The sequence below is a fragment of the Rhamphochromis sp. 'chilingali' genome, assembly GCF_963969265.1.
Source record: "Rhamphochromis sp. 'chilingali' genome assembly, chromosome: 19".
Classification (NCBI taxonomy): domain Eukaryota; kingdom Metazoa; phylum Chordata; class Actinopteri; order Cichliformes; family Cichlidae; genus Rhamphochromis; species Rhamphochromis sp. 'chilingali'.
This window is the reverse complement of record NC_137946.1, coordinates 16,071,406-16,099,228: the sequence shown is the minus strand read 5'-3', so window position 1 is coordinate 16,099,228 and position 27,823 is coordinate 16,071,406. Positions and strand designations below refer to the sequence as shown.

At 41.0% G+C, this 27,823-nt stretch overlaps 4 protein-coding genes across 8 annotated transcripts; 2 read left to right on the top strand and 2 right to left on the bottom strand.

Annotated features, from left to right (window-relative positions):
* Nucleotides 1-652: 652 nt before the first annotated feature.
* Nucleotides 653-7,365, top strand: inpp5kb (inositol polyphosphate-5-phosphatase Kb). Of its 3 annotated transcripts, XM_080867203.1 has the most exons (14): nucleotides 653-1,383; nucleotides 1,752-1,856; nucleotides 2,064-2,172; nucleotides 2,547-2,663; nucleotides 2,976-3,151; nucleotides 3,246-3,357; nucleotides 3,430-3,539; nucleotides 3,632-3,658; nucleotides 3,842-3,949; nucleotides 4,572-4,785; nucleotides 4,868-5,005; nucleotides 5,107-5,190; nucleotides 5,278-5,382; nucleotides 5,599-7,365. In XM_080867203.1, the coding sequence occupies exons 1-14, from the start codon at nucleotides 1,163-1,165 to the stop codon at nucleotides 5,665-5,667; spliced, it is 1,695 nt and encodes a 564-aa protein (XP_080723329.1). In that variant the 5' UTR covers nucleotides 653-1,162; the 3' UTR covers nucleotides 5,668-7,365. The 3 variants fall into 3 exon arrangements, with proteins under 3 accessions (XP_080723329.1, XP_080723330.1, XP_080723331.1); XM_080867204.1 differs by lacking the exon at nucleotides 3,842-3,949 and having other exon boundaries at nucleotides 655-1,383; XM_080867205.1 differs by lacking the exons at nucleotides 3,632-3,658; nucleotides 3,842-3,949 and having other exon boundaries at nucleotides 655-1,383.
* A 1,790-nt stretch (nucleotides 7,366-9,155) lies between these two features.
* On the top strand, nucleotides 9,156-15,112 carry nle1 (notchless homolog 1). Its single transcript, XM_080866095.1, has 13 exons — nucleotides 9,156-9,285; nucleotides 9,830-9,984; nucleotides 10,137-10,357; nucleotides 10,533-10,612; nucleotides 10,702-10,778; nucleotides 10,865-10,962; nucleotides 11,769-11,961; nucleotides 12,711-12,846; nucleotides 13,191-13,237; nucleotides 13,322-13,524; nucleotides 13,663-13,822; nucleotides 13,906-13,976; nucleotides 14,092-15,112. The coding sequence occupies exons 2-13, from the start codon at nucleotides 9,847-9,849 to the stop codon at nucleotides 14,102-14,104; spliced, it is 1,437 nt and encodes a 478-aa protein (XP_080722221.1). The 5' UTR covers nucleotides 9,156-9,285; nucleotides 9,830-9,846; the 3' UTR covers nucleotides 14,105-15,112.
* Nucleotides 15,113-16,183: 1,071 nt separating this feature from the next.
* Nucleotides 16,184-20,819, bottom strand: slc25a1a (solute carrier family 25 member 1a). Of its 3 annotated transcripts, none has more exons than XR_013969977.1 (10): nucleotides 20,437-20,819; nucleotides 19,937-20,044; nucleotides 19,761-19,860; nucleotides 18,926-19,064; nucleotides 18,761-18,845; nucleotides 18,558-18,662; nucleotides 18,317-18,432; nucleotides 18,163-18,236; nucleotides 17,657-18,062; nucleotides 16,184-16,602 (listed from the first exon to the last, which is right to left on the bottom strand). XR_013969977.1 is itself a non-coding variant. In XM_080867821.1 (10 exons), exons 1-9 carry the CDS (start codon nucleotides 20,666-20,668, stop codon nucleotides 17,948-17,950), a joined length of 1,074 nt encoding a protein of 357 aa, XP_080723947.1. In that variant the 5' UTR covers nucleotides 20,669-20,819; the 3' UTR covers nucleotides 16,184-16,602; nucleotides 17,939-17,947. The 3 variants fall into 3 exon arrangements, 2 of the variants coding, with proteins under 2 accessions (XP_080723947.1, XP_080723948.1); XM_080867821.1 differs by having other exon boundaries at nucleotides 17,939-18,062; XM_080867822.1 differs by lacking the exon at nucleotides 19,761-19,860 and having other exon boundaries at nucleotides 17,939-18,062; nucleotides 20,437-20,740.
* A 148-nt stretch (nucleotides 20,820-20,967) lies between these two features.
* Nucleotides 20,968-27,331, bottom strand: LOC308387643 (F-box only protein 39-like). The gene is made up of 7 exons (XM_080867820.1): nucleotides 26,790-27,331; nucleotides 24,265-24,801; nucleotides 23,972-24,143; nucleotides 23,032-23,340; nucleotides 22,594-22,818; nucleotides 21,828-22,007; nucleotides 20,968-21,736 (listed from the first exon to the last, which is right to left on the bottom strand). The coding sequence occupies exons 2-7, from the start codon at nucleotides 24,708-24,710 to the stop codon at nucleotides 21,611-21,613; spliced, it is 1,458 nt and encodes a 485-aa protein (XP_080723946.1). The 5' UTR covers nucleotides 24,711-24,801; nucleotides 26,790-27,331; the 3' UTR covers nucleotides 20,968-21,610.
* Between the last annotated feature and the right edge of the window lie 492 nt (nucleotides 27,332-27,823).

Genomic DNA, 27,823 nt, shown 5'->3' with positions numbered 1-27,823 from the left:
GTTATTTTTTAGAATTTAATAGCAAATTGAGTTTCACTTTTAGCTTCAGAAAAGTAAAAACTTGTTTGTCTAGTTCAGGATCATTTTAAGTCCTGTGTAAGGAAATATCCAGTGGTTTCTAATCGAGTCGTTTTGCAAAGAAAAGTGTTTTAGTGGCTAATTAGATGTTAAAATTTTAGGAATTAAATAATTATCTCACTTTTTAAATCTTTAATCCATTTAAGCATTAGGCAAAAAGCGCCGCAGCTGCAGATTGCTTAATGATTGCTTAATTTGCTCCACATCTATTAGGTGTGCTGTAACACTTGATAATCAGAATGATTTGCGTTTTTGTCATAAAACTGTGTGTCAGTCTAAAGCTGCTTGTAACTCCTCTCCGACCTCTATCCAGTTTACAAAGATAACCTTTTGTCTATATAATAAGAGCCCAGATTTACGCCAGAAGAAGCCAAAGCTGATATTTTCTCTCGTCACCAGTGCATGGGTGTAATTGTGGGTCACATGCATTGTTCTATGTGCTCCGCTGATGAAGAATAGCGGTGATAAACCTCTTAGAAAAGCTGAAGGTTTGCCCAGGTCTTGCAGCAATACTGATGGAGGATCAGCCTCCTCTTACACTTTCTTTGGCTGCACACACTCACAGCAAAACACACGCACAAGTTCACATGCCTGTCTCCTGCCTGCGATTATACTCCAAATCTGACTCACTCTTGCCTGCTTTCCCGAGTCAACCCTACTGCTTTGTCAGTCGCTGCTCCATCGGAGCCAGATCACACAAGACTCTGCCAGAGAAAGGACTCCACCAGCAACCTTCACCCTCGGCGTTTCAGTTGTTCAACTTGGCTATTTTGGAGGACTTTAAAGAAGAACTGCCTGAAGCACATGCAGAGAGAGATTTGACTAACTAGGAATCAGTTCATATTACTCTCAGTCGAGTGGACAAAGGGACCGGTGGCCTCTCGCATCAGATGGCTACAACTATCCCAACCACAGAAGTCTGAGGAGAAGTCAAGCCAAAGGTCTGTCTTCCGTAGGATTTTCCCTCTTTCTTTATGTTTATTTTAAGTAGTTACTTTCAATACTGCTGTGCACTGAAGAACCTCCTGAACTTTACTACGTCACATACACTGGGAAGACCCTTTTTTAAGGCATAACTTCAAAGATGGAACTTTTAACAGACAGTCCACGTGTGCGCTCGGACAGCACGAGCAGCTCGGCATCTCAGGGCTCAAAGTCGAAGACGGTTCTTCGCCAGCGTTTGTCCCAGCTGCTGACCTGCATCGAGGACATGAGCTCTGACGACGAAGCCAGTGAAGAGGTGTCACGCACGCTGGAAGAAGCATTTCAGCTCTGTGGACGCTTCATTCCCACAGATGCATTCAGGTTGACTTTAACACTTTGGGCTTTTAAAAAGCTTGTAAAAGAAAAATCACTTCAAACTTTGATTTATCATGAAGAAACAGGCATACCATAGCAACTAATATAGTTCATATCAAAAAGTGCAGAAATGATCAATAGGCTCTTAAAGTGGTATTTGTGAAAATAATATCTGTGGTTCTTAGTGGGTTCCACTTAACTTGTAAGATTACAAAAGTGTGTATTTTGGAAAAGTAAATGTTATCAAGGTTTGTTTTTTTTTTTGTATTTTTATGGTATAAGTGTTGCTCTTTTTGAGGACACAAACTGTTGAGCATGCACAGTGTATAGCTTTGTAGCGTTGTAAATAATATTTGGGAGTTTTTTCTCACAAGGATCCACATTGTGACCTGGAATGTGGCCACAGCAGAGCCTTCTGAAGATGCCACCTCTTTGCTCCAACTAGATGCCCAGCCGCCTCCAGATCTCTATGTGATTGGGTAAGAAATAACATTTTTGACAGTTGAGTTTCAAATGTTGCTAATAATCTATTTATATATATATATATATATATATATATATATATATATATATATATATATATATATATATATATATATATATATATATTCATAATGACTCACAGGAGTGGAATCAAAGACATTAGGCTGTCATTACTTGTCTCTTTTTATTTTTCTGTGTGTTAGCCTTCAGGAGGTAAACGCCACCCCAGTGAGGTTCATCACAGATCTGATATCAGAAGACTCCTGGAGCCATGTCTTCACGAACTCACTGGCACCCAGAGGCTTTGTCAAGGTCGGAGAAGACAAAAGAAGGAAAAGGAGAAATATTTGTCTTCATGTGTCTCTTTAGTCTCCTGTATTTTTCTTTCATCCATAAAAGAGACATAAAATATATTATTACATACATTTTTATGCTGTTGCAGTTAAACTGTTTGAGATTCAAAGAGGAAAAGAAAAAGAAAAGAAACGCTGCATAATCTACAACATTGAATAATTTTATGATTCTTTTTCTTAACTCTTATCGTATCTCCCTATGTTTTTATTTCTTTTAATTATCCTAATTGTACAGCACCTTGGTCAACAGTTGTTGTTTTAAATGTGCTATATAAATAATTTGGACTTTGACTTTGACTTTAATACAATCTTACTGTCTCCATCTGTGTCTAGGTCACGTCAGTGAGGATGCAGGGTTTGCTGTTGCTGCTGTTTGCCAAACAGATTCATCTTCCCTACATCAGAAACATCCAGACCACCTACACTCGGACCGGCGTGTTTGGCTACTGGGTAGGAAATTAGAATGGGAGCTCTGGTTATCCCTGAACCTTGTAGACAACCACACTGTGTGCACACCAGGAATCCCATTGGCATCAGATGCTGTAGGGTTTAAACGCACCATGAAAGGTCCATTGTGTTTGTTTAGTGAAATGTGCAGCAGCTTTGACAGAAAGAAATCACAAACAAAGAACACTGAAAGCAGTCAGAACACTGGGATAGAAAACTTGTGTCTAATCCATAATCCAAGTTAAAAGAGATACTTTTTTTATAATTAGTCTTCTTCACAGACTGTATTTGTTCTCCTGTGTGTGTCTGTGTTAGGGTAACAAAGGAGGAGTGTCTGTGCGCTTTTCCTTCTATGGACACATGATTTGCTTCCTCAACTGCCACCTAGCTGCTCACATGAACAACGCTTTGCAGCGCGTTGACGAGTTTGAGTACATACTGGAGACGCAAGACTTTGACATCTATGACACCCCACAAATCCGGGACCACAAGTCAGGATTCCTTCACAGAGGCACACAAATACTATGCATATACGCAACATGGGCTGCTGTGCAAGTAAAATGTGGCTCTGCGGCTTTTTCACAGGGTGGTGTTCTGGTTTGGTGATCTGAACTTCCGCATCGCAGATCACGGTTTGCACTTTCTCCGCTCATCCATCAACAGCGGCCGGCTAAATTTGCTGTGGGGCAAAGACCAGGTATTGTACTAGTGTGAGGACACACACACACATAATAACACACGCTTGCTCATTATTTTCATTTTCCTGCAGCTCATCATGATGAAGAAGAAGGAAGCTTTCCTGCAGGAATTTGAGGAGGGACCGTTAAATTTTAAACCCACCTACAAGTTTGACCGTAACGCCGACACCTATGACACCAGGTAACATGCTAAAAAATCTGTATTATACACACATGATCGGCAAATTTTGTAAGCCTTATTTGTGTCTTCATTTCCATTTTAATTTTGCACAGCACTCCAAAGACATGGTTGGGTTTAAAGTAAGAATTATTTTGTGTTTTGCATCCCCCACATTCCTTTATCAGCTTTTGCCACCACATCTTTAGTTGTAGCAAAACGCTAAATGGAAGCTCAAAGCAGCCATGGCATCTATAAACCTGATTTATAGATGAACAAGGTAGCAGCTCTTTCTCCGACTCATATCCATTCTTGACACAAACAAGGCCCCTGCAGCTCTGTGGCACCACCCTCTTCTTGCTCCTCACGTCTCTCACCTGGGTGCTCCTCTCTGAATGGTTGGGGACCTGGTTCTGGATGCTAGATCTGCCTAGGTGGGTGTCTCGGTCCTGTGTATAGGATAGGCACCTTGAGGGTTACTTAGATATAACCCACATTCACAAAGTGTATGGAGACACTGGCATAAGCAACAGGATTCAAATGGGTTTTGTAAGCATAATATGACTGATAAATGGCAGACATGTTCTGCATATTCATTAGACCAGAACTCCCTTCTGCACCCAGCACCCCACTGTTTGCACTCCTTCCTCTTTTTGTTCCGGTGTAATCCACATTTTGCTTTTCACAGCAAATTAGTGTGTGCATAAGCTGTAATACCCTGTTAATGGTACTATCTGCTACTTAGCATGTAACCTACATCATTTCTCATACGCATGCTACACTATAGGTATAGCCTTGTACTGCATGTGTATGTGTTTGGTTTGCATTCTTTAACAGCACTTGTTTTTTCATAAGAATTAGTATGTAGATTTGTATGGATAGACAAATGTAAATGTGTTAAAGGGTAAGCAATAGAGAAAAAAATTTTTTTTAGATAGAAGTTGTAAAATCAACAGCCATGTTCATTATGCTCGGCGTGGCGCACCCATAATTTCGATGTAGATATACAATGACAATAAAGAACTATTTTATTCTGTTCTTCTATTCTATTCTCAGTGGAAAGAAGAGGAAGCCGGCATGGACAGACCGGATCCTCTGGCGCATCAAACCCAAGCCCCTGCCATCAGAGGAAGATGATGAGAAGGCATCAACTTCCACAGATGAAGAACAGGATGAGTATCCAGTCCTGGTCACCCAGGATAAATACACCAGTGACATGAGCTATGGAGTCAGTGACCACAAGCCTGTCATTGCAACCTTCAGCCTGGAGGTGAGAGCAGATGCACTGCATAGACCTCTGCTTTTTCAAATGTTCTTTAAAAATATTTTCTTTTCTCTTATCTTTCCCGCAGCTGAGAAAAGTCTTTGACACACCACTGGTGCGAGTGTCTCCTGTGGGCATATGGAGCGCAGGCCAGGATGCACTTTTGACCTACTCTGTCCTGGAGGACTTTATGTCTTCTACGTGGGACTGGATTGGCTTGTACAAGGTACTAGGACTCGTGTAAAAACAACAAAAATCAATAAATAAATCATTTAAACCTTATATATTATAATTGTGTGGATTTGGACTGACTGTCTTAAGCTTCAGGTGGGATTTAAGACTGCGTCTGACTATGAAACCTTTGTTTGGGTTCGAGAAAATGAACTGCCAGAGATAAATGAAGTCATACAGGTAAAGTAGAAGTGCAGCGTTTATGTCATATTAACAGATTCTTTATGAATGCATTATTCATTAACATGCACATATGTGTTGTTGCAGATTTCTGTGGATAAAGGTCAGATTCCTCTGTTAGGTGGACAGTACGTTTTGGGGTACTACAGCACAAACATGCAAAGCATCACTGGCCTCAGTGATAGCTTCCAGGTAACTGCTTCACTATCATATCTGTAGTTTTATAGTTAGATATTTTTTTTAAACTCTTAAACATACAATTTAATGCATCCACGAAAGACTATTTAAATGTAGAATTTTGTTAATACAGGTGTACCTACATAAGAGATTACTGAGTGCATGCTGTGTTTGGAGAAGGAAGCAAGCATGGCAGTGTGCTTTATTTTGCTCTCTCTTTGGTTCTTACAGATCCTGGAGTCTAAGCGTGCTGTCATGGAAGGCCTGGTTCCCGAGGATATCAATGGAGTCAACAAATAAGAACAGATTCTCTGCAGTGCCACGTCTTATTCCTCTCCGCTGCAAAGTCACACAGATCTAAATCAGGCTATAAAATTGCCCCAAGGTTAACTCCTTAATCTACTGGATGAGCAGACTCTGTCATTCATGTTGGCCCCCACAATTTGTCATCATGTTAACTCCAGTTTGTTATTTCCTACTTTGCCTTTAAGGTTCAGGCTCACTCTTGCTGAAACAAGATCTCTAATAAAAAAAAAAAACTTTAATGAGTAGCCTCAGTCTATCCACAGACCCTGTTAGAGCAGATATACGGAGAACACATGTCAAACTGCACAGCAGCTTGAAAACAGAAACTGCATTTGAGTTTTGTTTCAAAGTTTTTTGTTTTGGCAGCTCATAGTAGCCAGTGCAGATTAATACAAAAGGTGGAAAACATCATTGTGTAGAAGAGTGTGCTCTTTTGTTTTATATGTGCTGTCTCAGTGAAGAAACATGCACCCTGCAACTGAAATTTCTTGCAATGGGTTGTCTGCAGAAACTGTTGAATATGAGAATCTTAGAGAGGAACATGACTAGGGATGGGTATCGTTTAGGTTTTATCCGATACCGGTGCCAAACCGGTACTTTTGAAACGGTGCCGGTGCTTAAACGGTGCTCAAACCGGTGCTTAAAGAATGGAGAACACAAAATTGGTCCAAAAACCTCCCATGTTCAGCTGTTTTTTTGTAAAAAGATAACAATGTTAGTCTTTTCTGCAGCTATAGGGGATTTATGGTATCACTCTTGGCTGGAAGCAGTGCTTAAACAATGGAAAAAACACAAACTTTGTCTAAAAACCTCTCATGTTTAACTGTTTTCCACTTTTTCTTTGGTCATTTTAGCCTTTTTGTCCAGGGTGAAGGGAGTATCTGCCATCAAACAAGGAGACAGCCGCATGTAGCTATGATGATGTTTGCTAGTTCACCTTACATGCATTAATGTAATAACGTGGTTAACCTACTCAACGTAAATTACACACAAACAACATTAAGCTACTCACGCAGAGAAGAACGGCTGCTGCTGCTGCTGCATCATCATCCATCATCATTTCTGCTACACTGGCAGGGCTAGGGGCCAGGACTCTATTCTTCGGGTTTTTGGGGGATGTTGCTAACTCCGGGTCCGATAACTAGCAACCCACCCGCAGTAGATGTGCACGGTGTGAGGTCTCTCAGCAAGCTATCAAATACAGTGCATTTCTCACCTTTTAAAAAAAAAACGCTATGCGTCGCCAGGTGTTTCATCGGATTTGAGGTGTTACCTTCTTTGACAGTATCACAGTATCAGCTTAAAGCACTTGTTGCAGGCTGTTGAGTTTGCATATAAAGCACCGAAATGTGCGCTGCTTTTCGGTCTGGTTACTACCGTTTATGTCAGAACCGGTACCCATCCCTAAACATGACACAGAAAAATATCATCCTGGGAAAATGTATGTGTCATCGCAGTGGATTATCTTTAAAATGTAAATGCAGGTTGTCTGTTTTCCTCTTGATGAAAATATGTTATATCTCCCACACTGCATACATGAATCGTATCAGCACACTAAAAATATACTGCAAGACAAACTAAATATTTTTTGTGAATTTGTTTATTTAAAAAGATCCAGTATGTTTTCAGGATATGGGTGTGTGACTAATCAGTGAAAAAAGATGGGCAGTGGGTCACTTTAATTATCAGTGATTAAAGGCCTGGAGGCTTGTAATCTGAGAGTGATCGCATTATTTTGCACTAACTCATATGCAATGTCAAATTTGCTTTAACCAACAAAGCAATAGTAATAAGCACAACACTGATTATGGTGATATTGTCCCGAGTGTACTCCAAAGAAAACATGGAACTGTCTACTCTCTGCATTGATAGATAACATATAGAACTGTAGGATACCCATTTATGCCATCTGAGTGTTATTAAAGATTTTATATATACATCATAGGTAGTAAAATTGGATAAGCTCTGCTAAGTTTCTCTTAGTATCTAATAAGCCAATCACAAGGCAGCAACTCAGTGCATTTAGGCATGTGGAATTAATCAAGATAGCCTTTTGAATTTCAAACTGATCATCAGAATGGAGAGGAAAGGTGATTTAAGTGACTTCGAATGTGGCATGATTGTTGGTGCAAGACTTGCTGATAGTCTGTCCAAAAATATTTATCTAGTGCAATTTTCCCACAAAACCTTCTCTAGGGTTTACAGAAAATGGTCCAGACAAGAGAAAATATCCAGTGAGCAGCAATTGTTTGTGTGAAAATGTCTTGTTGATGGCAGATGTCAGAGGAGAATGACCAGAAACTAGTAATTAAAAAAAACAAAACAACAAACCCTAGTTAAAACCAATGTATACATAATAGCATCTCTGAACACACGTCAAATCTTGAAACAGACAGGCTACAGCAGCAGAAGACCACACTGGAAAACTAAAGCTGCAGTTTGCACAGCCTGACCAAAATTGGAAAGTCAGACTGGTTTCTTGAACTTGATGATGAGTTCAGTGTACTCAAAAGGCCTCCACAGCCACCAGATCTCAATCCAGCAGCACAACTTTGGATACAGAAGAGTCACATCATAAATATATTATTATTATTATTATTATTATTATTATTATTAATAATAATAATAATAATAATAATGTGCCTCACCAGCTGAATTATACTGATACACTTTTCCAACTATAAGTTACACTAATTCACATAGTTTGGTACTGAAAAACTGAAACACCCATATCTCTCTTAAGTTATTACAGTGCAAGCTCAGTTTAACTACTAGGATCACCTTGCTTTAGTGATTCTGCAATTTGACTGCCATGGTAAACCAGCATTTCTTGGGAGGCCAGTGAGTGGACAGTCTTTGGATAGTCTTATTCAGGTCAGAATTTGGGAGGTACCCATCTTGCCTTGCAAAACTGAAAAGAGGTCATTCATCAAACTGTGCAGCTAGTTTTAAAAGCATGAGCCTACTCGAAAAGTGTACAACAAATGGAAATCTGTTGAGGACATCCTGCACTTACAGTCAGCTCCCTTAGTGTGTGGTGAGTTCATTGATCCACTTCTGCACCTGGAGATAATGTCTCTCCTGTTTGTCTCCTGCTTTGCATTTGCAGTTTAACACGCAGATGCTTTTCTACTGTCTCAAATCCTGGCTACATTTCTCCGAGTCTACACTACGTGTATAGTTGTAATTATGCATAAGGTGTGAGAGTGCAAGCATATTTTTTCATTTATTTATTTATTTATTTATTTATTTAAACTGAATAAATATGGATATTTTTCTATCCATTTTTTATATATCTAAATAAATATGGAATAAAATATGGAATAAAAAGTTTGAGAACATTTGAGTAAATGCCCCCCTGTGAAAATTAGTTTCCTGTCCAGTTCATAAAATAGGACATTTAAGAAAGCTCGATCTTACAGAGACGTTATGAAAGTAAAGATGACTGGACTCCGTCTATGGAGAAGGAAGTAGCACGGCTACTTCCCATAATTCATTGCGTGAACCCGTTAACTGACGTGATCTTCGACGACTTCTTTACATATCTTTCATTTAAAGGCTCTGTGGTGGTACACACGTGGGAATCTTTATCTCGCCGCTACCGCTCTAAAGGTAAGGCTTTAGCACAGTTATTTTACAGTGTAATGTCGTATAAACCCGGACGCAGTTGTCCAAACAAGTTACAGTTATCGTACTGGCCTGGGCTCGGCTATGAAAGGATATAGATTGTTAAACTGTTGGCTAACGGCAAGCTAGCTCGGTTAGCTTGACAGACTGTAGTCAGCTAGCAAAACAGTAAACCAAAGCAAATATTCAGGTAGGACAATTCAGTTGAAGTTTTCGTAATAACTTTTTTAAATGGCTCTGCAACATGCTCCCTGTTGCTTCGTTTGTTTAAATTAGCTTGAATGAACTGATGTTAGACATTGTCTCGTTGACTTTAGCTAGCTGAAAAACTGAGGAGTGCTTTGTAATTAAACTACGTTTAGGGCGATGCACAGCGATATCAGTGTATGTTAGTAATGCAGCACCACTAAGACTTCCACATTTTGAAACATTGTTTGCGCGTTGTCTATCTGCATTTGGTATTTCTTCTGAAATGTTATTGTATTTTTGTAGAAATGTTAAACATTTTTAAAATATGGTCTCTTAACAGGTGGACCTGAAGCAGACATGTCGAGTGAGGACGTGGAGCGGCTTTTGATACAGTTTCAGGACGAGAATGGGGAGATTCTGGGTTCACCTTTCGATGTGCCTTTAGACATTACCCAAGACAAACTACAGCTCGTCTGCAATGCATTGCTTCAGAAGGTAATTATACAGCATAAGTATACAGTGTTTTGTGTAAATGTATAGCCCAGATTGAAATAATCAAATATGATGGTCATGATATCAATTTTGAATTGAATATCTAGTAAACATGCTTTTTCTTTTCTTTTTTTTCCTGCTGTCATCCACTCTAGGAGGAGCCAGTCCCGCTGGCATTCTTTGTGCAAGGGGAGATGGAGGTGGTGTCCAGCCTGGGGACATGCGTTAAGGCTCTTGGGGTTGAAACCGAACAAGTTCTGCCTGTGGTGTACCAGCCTCAAGCTCTGTTCAGGGTTCGGGCTGTGACACGCTGCACCAGCACACTGCAGGGACACACTGAGGCCGTCATCTCAGTCGCTTTCAGCCCCACTGGCAAGTGGGTACCTTTGACACAAAGTGAACAGATGTCAGCTTTTCTCTGCCAGTTTGTCATAATCTCTTGTACCTTTTGGGTTGGAGTTGTGTAACAGTATATGAAAATGGAATTATGTTGTGACATCACACCTCTAATTAGATTTAAACATTGATCCATTTGTCTGTTTTTATTTCAGATATCTGGCCAGTGGTTCAGGTGACACCACGGTGCGCTTCTGGGACTTGACAACTGAGACGCCCCACCACACATCCAGGGGTATAAAATAACATCTACAAGGCAGCATGATCTGATAATCATTGAACTTCAAGTGACTGATTGCTTTAATACACCATTGTTCATTTTAGGACACACACACTGGGTATTGAGCATCGCCTGGTCACCTGATGGAAAGAAGCTGGCTTCAGGATGCAAGAACAGTCAGGTGTGCTTCAAAAACAAACACATGTGATCCATAATTAGGTTTCAAAGATGCATTCATTAAACCTTTCTATTTTTCTCTTTCTCTAGATATGTCTGTGGGATCCAGTGACTGGTGCGCAGATAGGGAGGACTTTGACAGGACACACCAAATGGATCACTTGGCTCTGCTGGGAACCTCTTCATCTGTGAGCACTCGATCTATTTTTCACTTCCCTGAATTTCTCTGTTATTTGACTGCAGACCTCTCATTCAGACCCATTTTATATACGAAACTTTAAAAAATGTACAGTACTTTTACTCCTTTCTAAAAATTGAGTTTTTTAGGGAAAAAATAGTCTTTTGCGCTTCACATGGATCTGCATGCAGATAAATCCTGTGATTTGTGAACTACAGCTGGACTACAAATAAAAGCAAAACGACTTGAGCTACCAAAAATCTCTTCCCTTGCCTGATAATCTGTATGAATGTGTTTATAGAGATGGCAGTTAGTTGCATAGCAATTACAGAAACACTCCACTGAAATATTGCACTGTGAAATGAAACTGTAACACATGAATTCTGTTTCATAAGAAGCCAAACTTAATTTAAAAGCATTTTGTAATTTACAGTTATACAAATGATATTGTAGATCAGACTTGGACTCTTAAGTTATTCAGGAAGAGGCACATCCTTTGAGTCAGGCAGCCAGTATATGTTCAGATATATCTAAACTACTTATTCAACAGCAGGATGGAGAGAGTGTCTGTTTTTTAGGCTGTTGGAAAAACAATACTGTGTTGGAAATGTGCTGTAATTGTCAGAGTAGTTTTGGCAAACAAATAAACACAAGGTTTCAGAAATGCCTTAAAGTTACAGACACAAGAAGTTAGTTTCCCTTAAATGTGAAGTCACTACATTGCAACTGTGCAGGTATTGATTATAATTTGATTATCATGTTGGACTAACTTAAACTTTGTGGTCTTATAGTTGTCTTTATTCTTATCCCTTTCAGTAATCCAGAGTGTCGGTACTTGGCCAGCAGCTCTAAGGACGGCTCAATACGTATCTGGGACACAGTGTTGGGACGATGTGAGAAGATCCTGACTGGGCACACTCAATCAGTGACATGCGTGAAATGGGGAGGAGATGGACTTCTGTACACTTCGTCCCAGGACAGGACTGTCAAAGTGTGGAGAGCAAAAGATGTAAGTCTGTGTGTGAAATATATGGTTTTAAAGGGTTATAAGAGTGATATGGTATGGGTTTTTTTTTTTTTTTCATTAATATGTTAAACAATATTGGTGTGTATTCTTGTGCATGAAACATGAGTAATCCAGTTCACTGTTTTTATTTAGTTATTGTTTTTCTTTTGTTTGTTTTTTGTTCCTTGTGCATAAAGAATGTAGGCTAATAATGCTAATATAGACAAATGTTATGGCATCAGAAAGGCATTTTCACCCAGAGAGCTGCTGCTGCCAGCTGTGTGGGGAAAATCCCAGCAGATCTGCAGTTTCTGAAATACTTATATCAGCTCATTTGGCGCCAACGACCACCTTCAAACTCACCTTTCTTCCCCTTTATGATGTTTGTTTTTAACTTCAGCAGGTCGTTCTGGCCATGACTTCACATCTAAATGCCTAAACCCATTGAGCTTCTGCTGTGAAGTTGATGAGATATTTGTGGTAACATGCAGTTGAGCATGTGTACCTAACAAAATGGCTGGTTATTAAATTTCAAGTATATACATACTGTTAACATAAAAAAATTGTTGCTCTTAGAGAGCCCTTGTGCAGGTTAGTTGAAAGGTTTTATGATTAGACTTATTAACAGCATGTTCATGTGTGGCTGAGACACTAAAATCTTAATGGCCACAGAGAGGATGAGGATAAGAGCAAAGAGAAATCCGTGAAGTGTTTGGATGAAACGTGTGTTTAGTTTAATCTCTTTGATGCAGGGTGTCCAATGCAGGACTCTGCAGGGCCACGCCCACTGGGTCAACACCCTGGCTCTCAGCACTGACCATGTCCTGCGTACAGGAGCTTTTGAACCCGCAAATGCCACTGTCAACCCTCAGGATCTCACTGGATCATGTAAGACCCAAAACACTTGCATGTTCTTTAACATTCTGATTTTTAGTAACTGATCATTGCCATGTATCGTGAGTTTTTGTTTGTTTTTGTTTTGTTTTGGGGGTTTTTTAGCATTTACTTTTTAATAGGTTTGACTCCAGAAAACAAAGTGTCACATATGCACCACACGGTCTGACATTTTACCATTTAGACAGGTTTTTTTAGTAGCAAAAAATGTGTGATATTAGAGTGTTTTGGCAGCACAGATACAGCTAGCATGGCTGCTGTGTGTTCGGTCACCTTTCTGGTCTCACAAAGTTAAAGGGGGTTGTTTTCATATAACAAGTTTTTCTTCTTCTCTCCAGTGGAAGAGCTGAAGGAGAAAGCCTTAGAGAGATATAATAAAGTCAGGGTAGGTACCCTTTGTTGAGATTTGTAAAAAGTCACATGTCCTTCCTCCCTGTTTTAGCGCCCTGACCTTTATCTTCTGCTGCAGGGCTCAGCTCCAGAGCGCTTGGTTTCCGGCTCAGATGATTTCACTTTGTTCTTGTGGAATCCTGCACAAGACAAAAAGCCTTTGGCCAGGATGACGGGCCACAGCGCTCTGGTCAATGAAGTGCTCTTCTCCCCAGACACCAGGCTTCTTGCTTCTGCCTCCTTTGATAAGTCTGTTAAAATCTGGGACGGACGCACTGGAAAGTAAGAGAATCACCATCACAAGGAATAATAAATTAATTTGCAAGTAATACAACTTTTGTCCAGGCGATGGTGCTGTACAGCCAAAGATGTACATCTTAGAGATTATGACTCTACCTGGTTGTGTCCTTTTGCCCACAGGTACTTAATGTCCCTGCGTGGCCATGTGGCATCAGTGTATCAAATAGCATGGTCAGCAGACAGCAGGCTGCTGGTCAGCGGCAGCAGCGACAGCACGCTTAAAGTGTGGGATATTAAGAGTGGGAAGCTCAACATGGACCTGCCAGGTCATGCTGATGAGGTGGGGGAAGGAAATTTGATATAAATACTTCCTTCTAAATGCTGATTACTGTTCCTGAATTACCTTAAGTCTTATCCGTGCAGGTTTACGCTGTGGACTGGAGTCCTGATGGGCAGAGAGTGGCCAGTGGCGGAAAAGACAAGTGTCTCAGAATGTGAGTATGATTCCAGTCAACCTGTCCATCCATCCATCCATCTGTTTATCAGAGTTTCAGCATTTCCGCACACCTAAAACATCTACCTTGCGTTTTTTTTTCTTTCTTTCTTTAGATGGAGAAGATAACCACAGTTCTCTTCTATTTCTGGACTTTGACAAAGGATTGTCACATCATTTCCTTCCAAACAGCTGACAGCTGGAACAAGGGCAGCTAGACTTTATCTAATTACCCATTTGACTTCATAAGTATCTGTCACTAGTGGGAGTGTCAGAGAATGCAAATGCAGTCACAATACAAATGCCCATGTGGGAATATTAACAGTGCAAGAGCTTAAAAGCAATCAGATGAACCAGAATGTAAAATCATCTGCCTCTTAAATTTATTGCAAGTAGATTGTAAGGTGTAGTATACCTTCTCCTATTATCGTCTCATCTTGGTATACAATTCAATTTTAGATCAGGCGCTCTGACATAGCTTCAGAAACGTACTCGGTTGCCATGCACATGTGGTTAAAAGCCAAACAAGGTTGTGCATCTATTGAAACCGATCCTGACACATGTTTATGGTTTCCTATTTTGGAGCAAGGAACTGCATATTTTCAGGACCATGTTTGCTACTTTGTCACCTTAGGCCTCACTAGATAAACTGTGAGTATCGGGTGGGGGCAGTGAAGCCTTCCTCTGTGATGTAAATGCAGATGGTGCTCGCCGTGCTCCTCCAGCCTTTAATCTCCTGTCAGCAAAGCTGCAATCTGCTGATTTTTCTGCCTCTGTGGTGAAGCCAAGTGTCACCAACTCTGTTTGAGTCACAGCCTGCACTGGAAATGCCAGGTTGACCATTTTTGTTACAGGAATGTAAGTATAAATCAGCATGTTTATATTAGTTTCCTGATCACACTCAAGAATCAGCTTAAAGTGTTCATCCACTTTAAGTGATCGTTTATTATAAAAGCACTGGTGGAAACCAGCATGTGAAATATATTCATTATTTACCTAAATGGGAAGTGTATTGAGCTCTGTTAGGTATGAACTCCACCGCCAATCATCGGATTTGTTTATAAAAGCAAGATTTCCAGAAATATGTAATGGCAGTTCTTACTGTATAAATAAATATTTTTAACTAATCAGTGAAAGCAGCAGTTTTGTGCCTTCAACAGAACCTTGTCAGGTTTTAAAGCCACTTCAAACTGTCCTCTGATGTAATTAGGCTGTTGGTTGTTTGCTGGAACTTGAACTTATTCAAACTACTGTGCAGTGACTCACTGTTTACATTATGACTGTTGATAAAAATATAAACAGTTGGATATTGTTGGGATTCAGCAGTGAAGGATGTTAACCTGGTTAACAAGCATTTTGCTGCTTGGATTCTTTCACCTGAACTTTAACACGTGCCAGCTCCACATCTGAAAACCATTTTTGTGTGGCACATTGAAGTATTGGACGACAATGATGACCGGACAGAAGCAGTGATTCTTTTTGGCATTTAAGAAATGTTTATTCTCAAGTGAGGCCAAATTTAAGGAAGGTGTTTTTTGTTGGTCCTGAAATCTGTGAATAAATGTTTGAGGATGAGTTCAAAAGGAAACTAAAGCCAACTGAATCAGCAGCAGGTTTTCCAGAATTTTCTTGGCAATCACTGAGCAGAGGTTTATACTGAGCTGGTGGATAACATCCTGAAAGCTTATCAGCTAATGAGTGCCAGTTTACTGAAGGGGCACTTTTTACATTCTCCACTTTTTCCACCAAATCTCTGTGATCAGCACGGGGAAAGATTTCATCAAGATATAACAGTGATGGAAGCTGATATCAGGGAAATTTTTAATCCTGAGCATGATTGGTAACTGCTGTTGGTTCTTGCAAAGTGAGATTGATGTGCAGTACAAACGGAAAAGCAAGTGCCTCAAACATGTTTTAGCACTCTGACCTCATATTATTTTGAGCTAAATCAGCAGAAATCTGCTTAAACACGACTCTGGTATCATCTTGTGGTTTGTTTTCAAAACAAATGGATCAAAGCATCTTTAGTGGGAAATTGAAACCCAGATATTGTGCTATTTTGAACTGTCGAAACATAAATTGGACAAGCTTTCTGTAATTATTTAAAATAAGTAGACGAAGATCTGGTCTGAAGTTCCCAGTAGCAAACGTTTCTTTTTTTTTTTTTTTTTTTTTTGGTAGACCAGAGTAATCAAACTCACTCACTCATAATAATCACAAGTTTATTAGTAATATCTGGTTATATGCATCATACATGAGCATTGATGGTTTTCAACAAAAACACCAAACCTTTAATGTGCCCAGCAGGGATCAACAGTGACTGCCAAATCTCAAATGCTGTTTCCCCTACGTATGAAAAGCAGTAAACCTTAAACACAAAGTCCAAACAGTTTAAAAAAAAAAAAAAAAGTGCATTAATAAGTGAAAACGGTGGTAGAGACCTAAACAAACAATATTTTGCTGCTCATGGTTTAAAGATTTTCTGCTATTGAGGACGTTATGCTAGAGATCCTGCTGAAGCAGTTTGGCAAAGAGGACAAAGGCTTCTGTGGTGCCACCAGGTCAATCAAATCTGAGCCTCCCCCATTGATTGAGCTTCTGACGTGGTACTGTGGAAGTTTCAGGCGCTGTAGATGTGATATGGAGGAAAAAAAAAATGTTTACTACATGTTGCAGATTAAAAATTATAAATTGTGCCAATATTTTGAAAACTTGTAGTACTGAAGTAAATTAGAGGAGCTAATTAGCAATTTTAGCAATCTTTAGCTTTTGAGATGCTTGACCTTCAGTTAAAGAATCTTAAAATTGCTTAATGTCCAATTAGTCCTTTTGATGAGTGAATCCATAAGCAGAACAGCTGAAGATTGAAGATTATTAAAGTAATATGGCTTATTTTCAGCTTGGCACAACCTTTCTTCCCCCCATGCTTCACGCCTGCATTTGCTTAAATGGTTCAGACTGAGGGTCAGAATAAAGCAATACGGATCAAATATTCCCAAATGAAGCCTTCATGTGCTGCTGTAGAGAATTCAAAGCTTTAAGAATCTTACCAGATTAGCAACCAAAAGCTCACCAAATCCCCGTGTAAAGACTGCGCTACATGCAGATTTGCTTCCTACATCACTAGATTAATCATCACTTCTGACAGGTTGAGACCCTGAAATGATCCGCTGGAGAGGCACAGGCTCCAGACCAGTTTGTGTAGCCTTGAGCAGCCTGCGAGCCACTGTCAGTGTGTTAGACTGATGCCACAGTAACATACATGCAGCAATACTTTGTACACAGCAGCGGCTGTAAAATGTTCATCTCAGAGTTCATCATAGAGACACAGAAAAGATATCCTGTGAATGTTACAGTGCGATGATGCCACAAGCACAGCAGGGTAAGCAACGGCAACGCTATGATGTGTTGAAACACTGCACAGATGTGTTAAAGCATCGCCCTCTCTGTCGTTCTCTGCTCAGTATAGTAAGTACTCAGTGAGTCAAAAGACACATTAATGGTTTCGTTACAAAGTGTTCACTCTACAACATGTAAGGTCACAACAGTCATCAAAAGCTAAAACAGTGGTCATGTGTTTTCTTCCCTTTTGTTCCCCTTCTAAATTTGGACCTTTGAGTCAAAACGTTTCCATTTGTTATATCATGTTTGTGATGATGAGATTTACAAAACCGAGCTTACAAGTTAGGTCAGGTGCACCGAACACGTCCTCCCCTCGTCTCGCCCTTCAAAATCAAATCATCTCCTGTTAGTCTGACATTGAACTATTTGGTGCAACTAACGTCTCTGCTTTTCCTTTTCAGTCACTTTGTTTAGAGTCTTTTAATTTATTTAGAATGTGTAACAGTGTGGAGACTGGCCGAGACGACATGTCATCTGCTCGTGGCCATCAAATTGATCAAGAACGAGATTAGAGGTGTTCAGTTGTGCATAGCATGAGGCACTGGTCTGTGCTCCCCCCACCTCTCCCGACTACTGAGTCTTCCACACGTTGTTAAGCAGTTTGACCACCTCCTCATAGATGACGAAGACTATGGCCACATCCAAGCACACGCGGCCAAGCCTGGGAACTGTCCCTTTATAAAACCTGCAGGAGGACGACAACAAGGCGAGATGAGGTTAGATGTAAGATTTTAAAAAAAACAAACACGAAGACAAGCTAGAAAAGGAGGATATCAGTTACTGACGCTTGCGGTCCTTCTTGTTTCAAGATCTGGAAGGCACAGTCCATTGTGTTTTTGTAGCGGTGAGCCTCCAAACCCTACAAACCAGTAAAACAATGGTTTCCAAAAAGATAACCAGACGACAGCAAGAAATTCATTAGAACTTATGCTTCCCTACCTGCATCCTGGTCTTAACGACATCCAGAGGTGTATTTCCAAAAACGCTAGCCGCTCCCGCTGTTGCTCCAAACATGGCTGTGACGATTGGGTGCATTTCTTTCCTGGAATCATCCCCTTAGAGGTCAAATCCAAACATGCATTAATGTCCAACCCATGGGGAGGGAAGCCCATCAGTCAACTGTGACTGCTCTAACAGGCAGTACGCTTGCATGATATTGGAGCAAAGCACACTTTCTCACCTTTGTACCAATTGCGAAGTGCGTTCATGACATAAAATCGGATGGCCTGATTCGTTCCTTGTTTAAGCACGGTTGCCGTTAGGCCTTGATACGTCCCCCTCACGCCTGAACGGGTTAAAACAGTTTGACTCATTGTGAAACGCAAGCACACGTGCACATCTGTAGTTACAACCACTCGGCTGCTTTAGATTTCCCTCTCTTACCTTGCTCTCTGATAATTTCGCTGACTCCGTGAAAGAAGCCTCTGTAGCGAGGCCGGAGGGAGCACTGGTCGTGGATCAGCTTCACCTGCAAGATTTCATAAGACCAGTTTACTCACTGATGACACGACAGACCCGTGTAGTCACACACACGCTCCTCCAACGAACCTTGAGCGTCTCCATGGGGCAGACCACTATTATTGCCTCTGTTATTCCGGCGCCCAAACCACACAAGAGGCTCCGTGTGTTGTCTAGCCGCCCTGTCGCATCTCGCATTGGATTGCTGAGCATTTCAAACATGCCAAACCTGTAAGAAAGATTGGTTGCTTGACCGGGTCACCACCAGAGCAATACTGGCAAAAGTTATCAAAACAAATAAAGCGGCTGGTTTGAAATGCAATTTATCTATTCAGTTCAATTCCATTCCATTTATACAGTGCCAAATCACAACAACAGCTGCCTCAAGGCATTTATTATTGTAAGGTAAAGACCCTACAGTTACAGAGAAAAGCCCAACTATCAGGTGATCCCTGTGAGCAACCACTTTGGTGACAGTGGGAAGGAAAAACTTTCTTTTAACAGGAATAAACATCCGGCAGAACCAGGATTAGAGAGAGGCAGTCATCTGCTGCTACTGGTTGGGGGTGAGGGGGGAGACAGGACAAAAACGTTATCTAGAGTGAGTGTACACTGCTGCTTTTTCTTTATGGTCTCTTTTCATGTTTAAAAGCCCAGTTTGAAAAACATAGAGGCTGGTTAGCTAAGTACTAAGAAATGCTGTGTCACTGATTCAACATCAGTCGGCTGCTTCATCAGTTTCAAGTTTGCAACCCAGCTCATCTGTGATTCTGCAAAACAAAAGGATGCAAGAGGCCCAAGTGCTTCCCTATCACAGCCACGCTTCTTTTATTCCTTTTGAATTGTTTCGAGTGTGTGCGTGTGTGTGGGGGGTTCTCACATAATCTTTATATTAAACTACTCTATATGATACATGCATCTTCACCTGACTGCAGACTTGGGTATTGAGCCATACAGCAGGGAGCTGAGACCTCTATACAACCCCCTGAGCCCATGGTCTTGCACAGTCAGCTTCACGCAGTCACCTGTAAGTACACAGCATGCCCACGAGTGAGTAGACCAGCACAAGACCAACTTCACATGTATGTCCCAGTGACCTACCAATCCCTCTGTATCGCGGCGGGTTTACTCTTGCATCTAGCTGCAGCTGGGTCTTGACATACTCTGTAGGGAAGGTGATACAGATCTCGATTCCTCCTGCGATGCCACCTGAATGAGGAGACAAGGGGAGAGGGAGAATCGCTCACTGTGCACAACTCTTCTTGAATGTTCTTAGGGCAGCAAAGGGGGGAAAGAGACCTTGCCAGCATTTTCTACTTCCGCATGAAAGAAAAAAACAAAAAGATGAGATGGTTCTGCAGCACAATCCCTTCAGCATCCCTTACATCATTTTTAGATTACCTCAGAGGTGCATTAAAGACTAACACTAACGTGCAGCTACATCATGCAGTAGCATCACTGCAGCTTTGACCCAGTTCTGCATGGTCAGCCTTAATGGGCGACAGATTGAGATTAGTCTGCGCTGGTTGTGTGTGGCAAGCACTAAGCGGCTATGAGAGCAGGGGTGGGGATCTGCCGGCTGAATAGGTCGTAAAATCAACCTGCGAGGATGGCCTTTCCGGGATGTGTTATTTTCCTCCCTCCGATCGCGGCAGCCGCAAGGCTCCTCCTCGCCGCGTACGACCGCTGGTGTGCCGGCACAGCGCCCAGGCCCGCCGCCGAACGCTGGGATGGAGGCTGCCGATCCGGAGCCGAGCTCTGGCATCCTCTCCTCACACCGCAGCTCTCGCAAGGCCCCTCACACACCGAAAATGGCTTAAGCAGCGAGGACATTTTTCTTTCTCGATTTTACGACGGTCCCACTCAAACAATATCAGACAACAACAACAGCAGCAGCATGGGAAAGGCGTAGCAATGTGGCGGCAGGCAGAGCATCAATATTCAAACAGCGGTCAGGTGATTGGACAAACCATCGGCTGATCCGCCGCGCTGCCTAATGTCATTATTTGGTCACGTGATCTACAGGGGGCGGAGGCTTTTGGCGACCAATCAGGTGAAGGATGATGTTTGCCTGATGTGCGGAGATAAATTTATATCATCCGACTATAAGCCTTTACTGAATAAATTATTGAATATAATATAAGAATCTGAAAGAGGGGTGAATTAACATTACTGTACAGATAAATACAGATATGGTGCTTGATGTTTCAAGTAACCAAATTAAAATACCCCAGCATTTAGATAAATGTTACATTAGCCCACATCCTTTTTTATGTACGAGCTCTATACGTAATAATAATGAGGTGAGGTGTAGTGGCACAGATAATGATAATAACAGAAAAAAATTAAACGAATATGACTGAAAGCCCACAATACACTTGACTTCATGTGCAGTTAGGCGTGAGCTGTGTAAGCAAGAGTTTGGTATGTTGCTGTTGCTGTTGCCTCCTGTTCCCTTAAATAGAGCTCTCCCACACACACATATGCATGCATGCACACACGTGTACACTCTGCTTCCCTCATCACCCTTCGCTGAGAAACTAGGTCAGTGTTTCCATGCACACCCCCCACTGCCACTCACACCACCCCAGAGAAAAACAGGCAAGAGACAGAGAGAGCGAGTGAGAGACAGCTAGTGGGCGGGCAATCCACATAAAAATGGCCAGTTATTACTCTTTTGGTTTGATTATTTGCAAAAAAGATGCTTTTTATGCTTCACTCATTTATTTGTTTTTTTGTTTGTCCTTTGCTGGTCGACAAATCCCCGTGAAAGTGTTATTCAAACGGGTAAATTATGGCAGAAAAACACAGATCAGGAGGAAGATGAAGGTAGGAAGACAGCATTTCCTCCAGTGCTTTTTCCTCCTCTCCAGCAGCTTCATTAAAGCTGCAGATTCTTACCTGCAAGATAAAATGTTTAAAAGCATTATTGTGAGGGTGTGTGTATCTTTATTGTGTGTGCAGTCAGGTTGACATTGCTGTTTCGTCTTACGTGGATCTCTTTGAGGGAGCTTTGAGTTAAACTCATGTCTAGCAGCCTCGCAACAGTTCGGATTTCCAAGAATGCGCAGATGCTCAGCTCCACCAGACGCTCACACACTTTAACCAGCTCCAACAGCTCCTCATCCAAAGATTCACCGAAGTTGTTTGCACCGAAGTCCAGGTTTAGATGCTGCAGGATAATGATTTTGATTCAGTAACTAGGTTCATGTTAAGCCAGTTCTCCATCAGGCAACTGCTGTTCTTTAATTCAACGCTTAGTTCTTTAAACATAGTGTGTTACTAAAGACTGTCTCAGCCAATCTCTTGTAAAGTTTGTGGGACGAGGCCACATGCCCTTCAGTTCCCTCTTCTTGAAGCATCATTTACACAGTACTCATGTGTTGTATCACATTAAATGATTTCGCAAAGAAATGCACCAGCCAGCCAGTGGATTTGAACCTTCTTGGGGATTGTTTAAAAATCTAGTAACAATCCCATCAATAATCCACAATAAATGCCATAAACAATGACCAATAGGCAATGTTATTCCTGGTTGCAGATGTAATGACATTGCTTGTGACTAACCAAGCTTGTGGACATAAGTTGAGAGAACGTCTGTTAATTTCAACTTCAGAGCCTCTGCAGATCAAATTCAAATGAGCTGATGTAATATATATAGCATACAGTAATGTGCTGATTGTAATGAGCAGGCATTCATTTTAACATATCATATCTACACTCTGAACTCTGTAATGCTGCCTGCTCAGCACCCTGACCTGAATGGTGTGTCTGTACTGAGGCAGTATGTCGCTGAGGAGAGGCTTGGGACTCCAGTCTTCGTTGGGCGAGTAGAAAGCAGACATGCAGTATTCACTCAGGGGAATCTCGGGCAGCAGCATCCTGGCGAGGCGATCATTGTTAACAACTTGGTTCACTGAAATCTTGACTTTGAGGTCTGGGCAGCTTGATGCCAAAGTTGCCCATGAGCTTCCACAAATCAGCTTGACAGACAAAAAGAAGCGGAGATGGAAATTAGACCTGTGGGGGTATTTTAAACCCTGTCTTCCTACCCAGGATCTATACATCTGCCATTACATTGTGTCCAACCACAGAAGCAGTGAATCCAGTTTTTGTTGGGGATCACAGCTACATCATTCACACATCCCCACACAATAATAAAATAAGGCCACTTGAAAGGTTCGTTTCATGCTTACCTGTTGATGTGGTTCTTTAAGACAGCAGTGCAGTAAAAATGTTTGCAGGGTATTGCCATCTCTGCTGGACTTTCGCCTCCCTCCTCCGTGTCTTTGCTGGAGTGCCATTAGAAGCTCATCTGACAAACAGGAGTAACTCAGCCTCAGATCGGTGAGACACTGCAACTGGCTCAGGTTGTCGGGCACGCTGGAGTTGAGGTAGACGTTCACCGAACCAGAAAAGAATGCTTCCAAATCCAAAGAGGAAATATAGCACCGGGGGTAGAAGCGCGTCTCATAATGTAATAAGGCAGAAAGCAGCTCCAAACCCTTGAAGTTAAAGGTTCAGAAACCATATTAAGAAGACCACAATCAGTATAATAATCAATCTAGCCTAGAAAGCAAACATTGCCCAGTGAGAGGTCTTAGACTTTAAACTATCAGAAATCCATTTATGAAGTAATAAGGAGTGTTACAGCTCCACTGGGCTTGATATTTAGGAGTTTGTGATTGATGTGAACCCAAAAGTCAACATTTCTAGCTTGTGGTTGTCTGGCAGGAGAGGCTTTAAACACAAACTTACTGCAGCTTTATATGGAGACCTGCAAACTGGTAACTAAAATTGTGGCATTTATTATAAAACATTAAGGGAAGAATCAAGCATCACAAAGAAGATATTTGATTTAAATTAGAATATTAAACTACTTAGCTTCAATTCAGTTCAGTAATGTAGTCTTATGTCGCTGAATTTGAACATCTTTTAGTAACTTTTCACCAAAATTTAAGTTACTATTCCATATGAAGACTGATTAATTGACACACACAATACTTCGGCTCCAGTTCTCAGCTGATGAGATCTGTTCTGTGTTTTAAATAACTCTAGCACTGTAGTGAAGAGCTGGAAGTTGGGTGGTGATATATAGCTGCTGAAACATTATCTTAGGATGTGTGCTGTAGTCACCTGATGGATGCAGTTTCGCATCCCGCTCAGACAAATGGAGTTGAGTTTTGAGCTGCCTCTCTGGAGGAATGAAATCAGGCAGCCCACCACTGAGGCTCTGAGGCTTGAAGTCCAAGCGCTTCTGTCCAACTCCAGGTTCATGACGGCTAGCGAGCGCAGTGGGGCCCTCACCCTGTGGAGGTCGCAATGATAATAAGGTTGCAGTGTGAGTTTTTACTTATATTGCACAGGGTAACAGAGTGGGGCCCTAATTTGTGTAAAACCACGAGTTGGTTCAGACAGGCCTCTTTTACCTGATGAGCTCAGAAAACAGTTGAGTGATCGCTCCCTTCAGTCTCAGGGCTGCCTGGGTTTTCCTTGGAGGACACACAGTCACCTCCAACCTCTCCAAGTAGGCGCCCAGGTGGCTCACATAGGCAATGGTAGAGGAGTAATCTGGCTTCCTGAATTTGGAAATCCGACCACTGAAGTGAAAACGGCGGTGGCGCCAGAGAGAAGGTGAGCGCATGACGTTGTGCCACTGACGACAAACAAGAGCTGCTGTTTTGCGATCCCAGTCTGGCAGAAAACTGAATACACGCTCCAAGCACAGACGAGGAAGTGACAGCCACGTGATTTTCCTGTCTAAGATGCAGTCACAGCTGTCATCAGTGAAATATTCTCCTGTCTCTGGATCACTGTATTCCTGATCAATGCCATAATTCTCTTCTTCCCCAATGCTCTCCTCTAGGTTTTCCATGTTTTAATATTTGGATCACAAGGTTTCTGCAGCTTGTACTCTCACAGTGGACTTCAGTGAAAGTAGATGTGTGGGACACCGGCTAATCCCACTGTAGTTTAAAGAAAACATTGAAAAAAGTTACATCAATATGTAAGGAATGACAGGGAGACTACCTACAGCCACAAGGAGTCCAACAGCCAATGAGATTCTAGAGGAATTTGGCACAGAATATTGTGACATCACAAGGAACCAGCTCAGTTTTCTGTTCAAGACATTCCATTCACTCCCTTTAAAACAGGCTGCTTTTATGAAGGGTTTATAAATTGTAACTAATCACGATATAATGAATAGTAATTGACTCATTTTCATTTTAACATTAGTATATGGCCTCTTTTCACTCCCCACATGTATATACCACTGCTATGGAACGCCAGGACTGCCATAATGAATGAATTAAATACACCATTAAATAATTAATTAAATGTGGCAATAATTAATTAATTACATGTGTTATAACTATTTATTTAATTAATTAATTCCAATTTAAATTAATTATTGCCACATTTAATTAATTATTTAATGGTGTATTTAATTAATTCATTATGGCAGTCCTGGCGTTCCATACACTGCAGCATGCCATTAAACTTTATATCCTCTCTTTCTAAGTCTGTGTTTTCTCTCCTCACCCACCAACCAGTCAGATGGCTGCCCCTCCTTGAGTCTGTTTGAGTCTGTTTGCTTGGGTTTTCTTCGGGTACTCCCTTATCTGCCTGAATTTCACACCGGACCATGTCACAGGCTGACTGACACAGATAGCTTCTCTTTAGTGTCTTGGTTTGTAAAGTAAACTAAGATAAAATTGCATAAAAGATGGACTTTGCACCAAAAAACAAGCCAATAGGTCACATTGTGACAGCAGTTCACAAAGACAAGGGAGTAAAGCTAAGATGGAAGTTGAAGAGCTGAGCCAGTGCAGTTTTTTCTTATGATTTAACATTTACATGACAGCAGATAAACTGAATGTGGAAAAACGGAAACTATGTTATTTTTTCACAATAGGGGGGATTTTGAGCTGTTTTTGAAACTTTTTTATGGGTTGTTATTGATCAGTTTTACTTTTTAGGCTCCCTTGACATCAGATTGGACTGCATGAGGTCAAAAACCTCAAATGAGTGTGATAAATCAAAGAAAAAAAGGAATTAGGGGAAATAAACAAAAGGGGATTTGTAGTAAAGATGAAATTTAAAAAATAGAGAAGTGGAAAGACAGAACATACTGAGATATACCCTACTTATAAACACTTATTAACTCATTTAAGTCACGTATAAACCTGTCCAGTGCTAATGGTGAATTTATTGTCAGTGTATCCAACAGACAAGACATGTATATGATAATGCCCCTGATGAATATCCAATAAGAATGTTCTGCCTAAAGATCTTAAGTTAAAAAAAATTTCTTAAAATAAAATAAGAATGTGAGTGCATATTTGCGCCATTTAGTCCATTTCTAACATTATTATTGAAAAAATACAATTAAAAGATCTAAAAAATCTTAATTGACCCTGTGCACGAGAAAATGCTAACTTCCTGGTTTGAGACCGGACGTGGGGTTGTACATTTCCGGTAGCTTTACTTTGCGGTCAATCGCTACTGCGAAGATATACTCCAAAATCATGTCCAAAACTCGAAAACGGAAAGATCGCGTTAAGTTACAAAGAGCAGAAGGTGGGAACACTCACCACTGTTGTGTCATAAAAAAATCTAATGATCAATTTTGAAGTTTAAAGAGTTTAGATCAATCAGTTGTTTAAATCGCTCAACACAAGCAGAACCGCATTACTGCAGCAGAAGACACATCGTCCACGTTCAGAAGCACATCTCTGTATAGTGACTGGTCTTATGACTTAAACAGGCAAATGTTCAGCATTCAAACTACAGGTGAAGAATAGTCAAACCAGATCTTTCCCGTTATGTCGATATCAGGTAGTCAAGTACACACCTACACAGCATGTTAACAAACCGTGAAAAAAGCCACACAAAAAATGAATGGTAAGAGTTTCTATACATTAGTATTTACGAAGGGTATGCTGTGACTTACCTTCAAAATTACAGTGGTCCCTCGCTAATAACGTGGTTCACCTTTCACCTCGCTGTTTCACAGATTTTTTAGTGCAAGTTTGCACGTTTTTTTACGTCACATTGTGTCCTGCCACTGCAGAAGATCTCCTCCGTGACGATTGCTAGCAGTGTGACTCTGAAGTGCAGTACTGTATGTCCACGATGTCCACCAAACGTTTTGCACCGTCAAAAAATACAATTGGCTACTTGATTTCACCTATCGCTGGTTATTTTTACAACATAACACCCGCGATAAACGAGGGACAGCTGAGAAATATAACATTTGAATCCCTTTTCTCTTTTGTTCTGAGGCACAGGGAAAAAATATCGACAAGTCGATGAACATCATTTACAGATATATTGGGTAAATGCCCAAGACATCTATAGAAATGTAAATCGCCGCTTGATTCATTCATTTGCTTAACTTGTTTTGGACCGTAAACAGGGCGTGAATAGGACACCGGAAACAAAGCTCCCCACAGGAGTTTCCGCACCGGAAGTAGCATATGCTAACGTGCACATGGTCATTTTTAACATAGGGATGTAGACCAGGAAAAGGAAGAGGATGACTTCACCTTGCTCAGTTAAAGTCACAGAAGTTCAACATTGAGTAAAAATAATAATATAATAATAAGTGAGGAATAGTGATGACAAAGCTTAAGTGTAATAAATAGATAGATATTTAATAGCACAAGCAGATACTGCACAACACTAACACGCTAAAGGCTTCCTGAGAATATTCTAATTTAGACAGCAGACACTATTTTTAATAACAAAAAAGAAACGTTTTCTTCATCTATTTGTTTGACTTCCTCAGATCTTCAAACAGCAGACACTTTGCCTGTGCAGACAGAAAGAAAGCAGAGTGACATAAACTGCGGTATCTTTAGTGATGATCTATTTATGTCTACGTGGGCTTAGCTTAGCCAAACCTCATGCCAGCGTAGTGTGTCAGGGGGCAAGTCCAGATGGCAGTGTGGACAGGTGTGTGTCTGATAGTGCACTTCCTGGTTT

Coding starts and splice junctions, on each gene's coding strand:
- inpp5kb (XM_080867203.1), top strand. CDS start 1,163: ATGGAACTTTTAACAGACAGTCCACGTGTGCGCTCGGACAGCACGAGC. Junction 2,664..2,975: donor CCGGCGTGTTTGGCTACTGG/GTAGGAAATTAG, acceptor TGTCTGTGTTAG/GGTAACAAAGGAGGAGTGTC. Junction 5,006..5,106: donor ACTGGATTGGCTTGTACAAG/GTACTAGGACTC, acceptor CTTAAGCTTCAG/GTGGGATTTAAGACTGCGTC.
- nle1 (XM_080866095.1), top strand. CDS start 9,847: ATGTCGAGTGAGGACGTGGAGCGGCTTTTGATACAGTTTCAGGACGAG. Junction 9,985..10,136: donor GCAATGCATTGCTTCAGAAG/GTAATTATACAG, acceptor CATCCACTCTAG/GAGGAGCCAGTCCCGCTGGC. Junction 10,358..10,532: donor GCTTTCAGCCCCACTGGCAA/GTGGGTACCTTT, acceptor TTTTTATTTCAG/ATATCTGGCCAGTGGTTCAG.
- slc25a1a (XM_080867821.1), bottom strand. CDS start 20,668: ATGTCCTCGCTGCTTAAGCCATTTTCGGTGTGTGAGGGGCCTTGCGAG. Junction 18,663..18,760: donor CGAAATTATCAGAGAGCAAG/GTAAGAGAGGGA, acceptor TAACCCGTTCAG/GCGTGAGGGGGACGTATCAA. Junction 18,063..18,162: donor AAACAAGAAGGACCGCAAGC/GTCAGTAACTGA, acceptor GTCCTCCTGCAG/GTTTTATAAAGGGACAGTTC.
- LOC308387643 (XM_080867820.1), bottom strand. CDS start 24,710: ATGGAAAACCTAGAGGAGAGCATTGGGGAAGAAGAGAATTATGGCATT. Junction 22,819..23,031: donor TTAAAGAACCACATCAACAG/GTAAGCATGAAA, acceptor TTGTCTGTCAAG/CTGATTTGTGGAAGCTCATG. Junction 22,008..22,593: donor AGTACAGACACACCATTCAG/GTCAGGGTGCTG, acceptor ATTATCCTGCAG/CATCTAAACCTGGACTTCGG.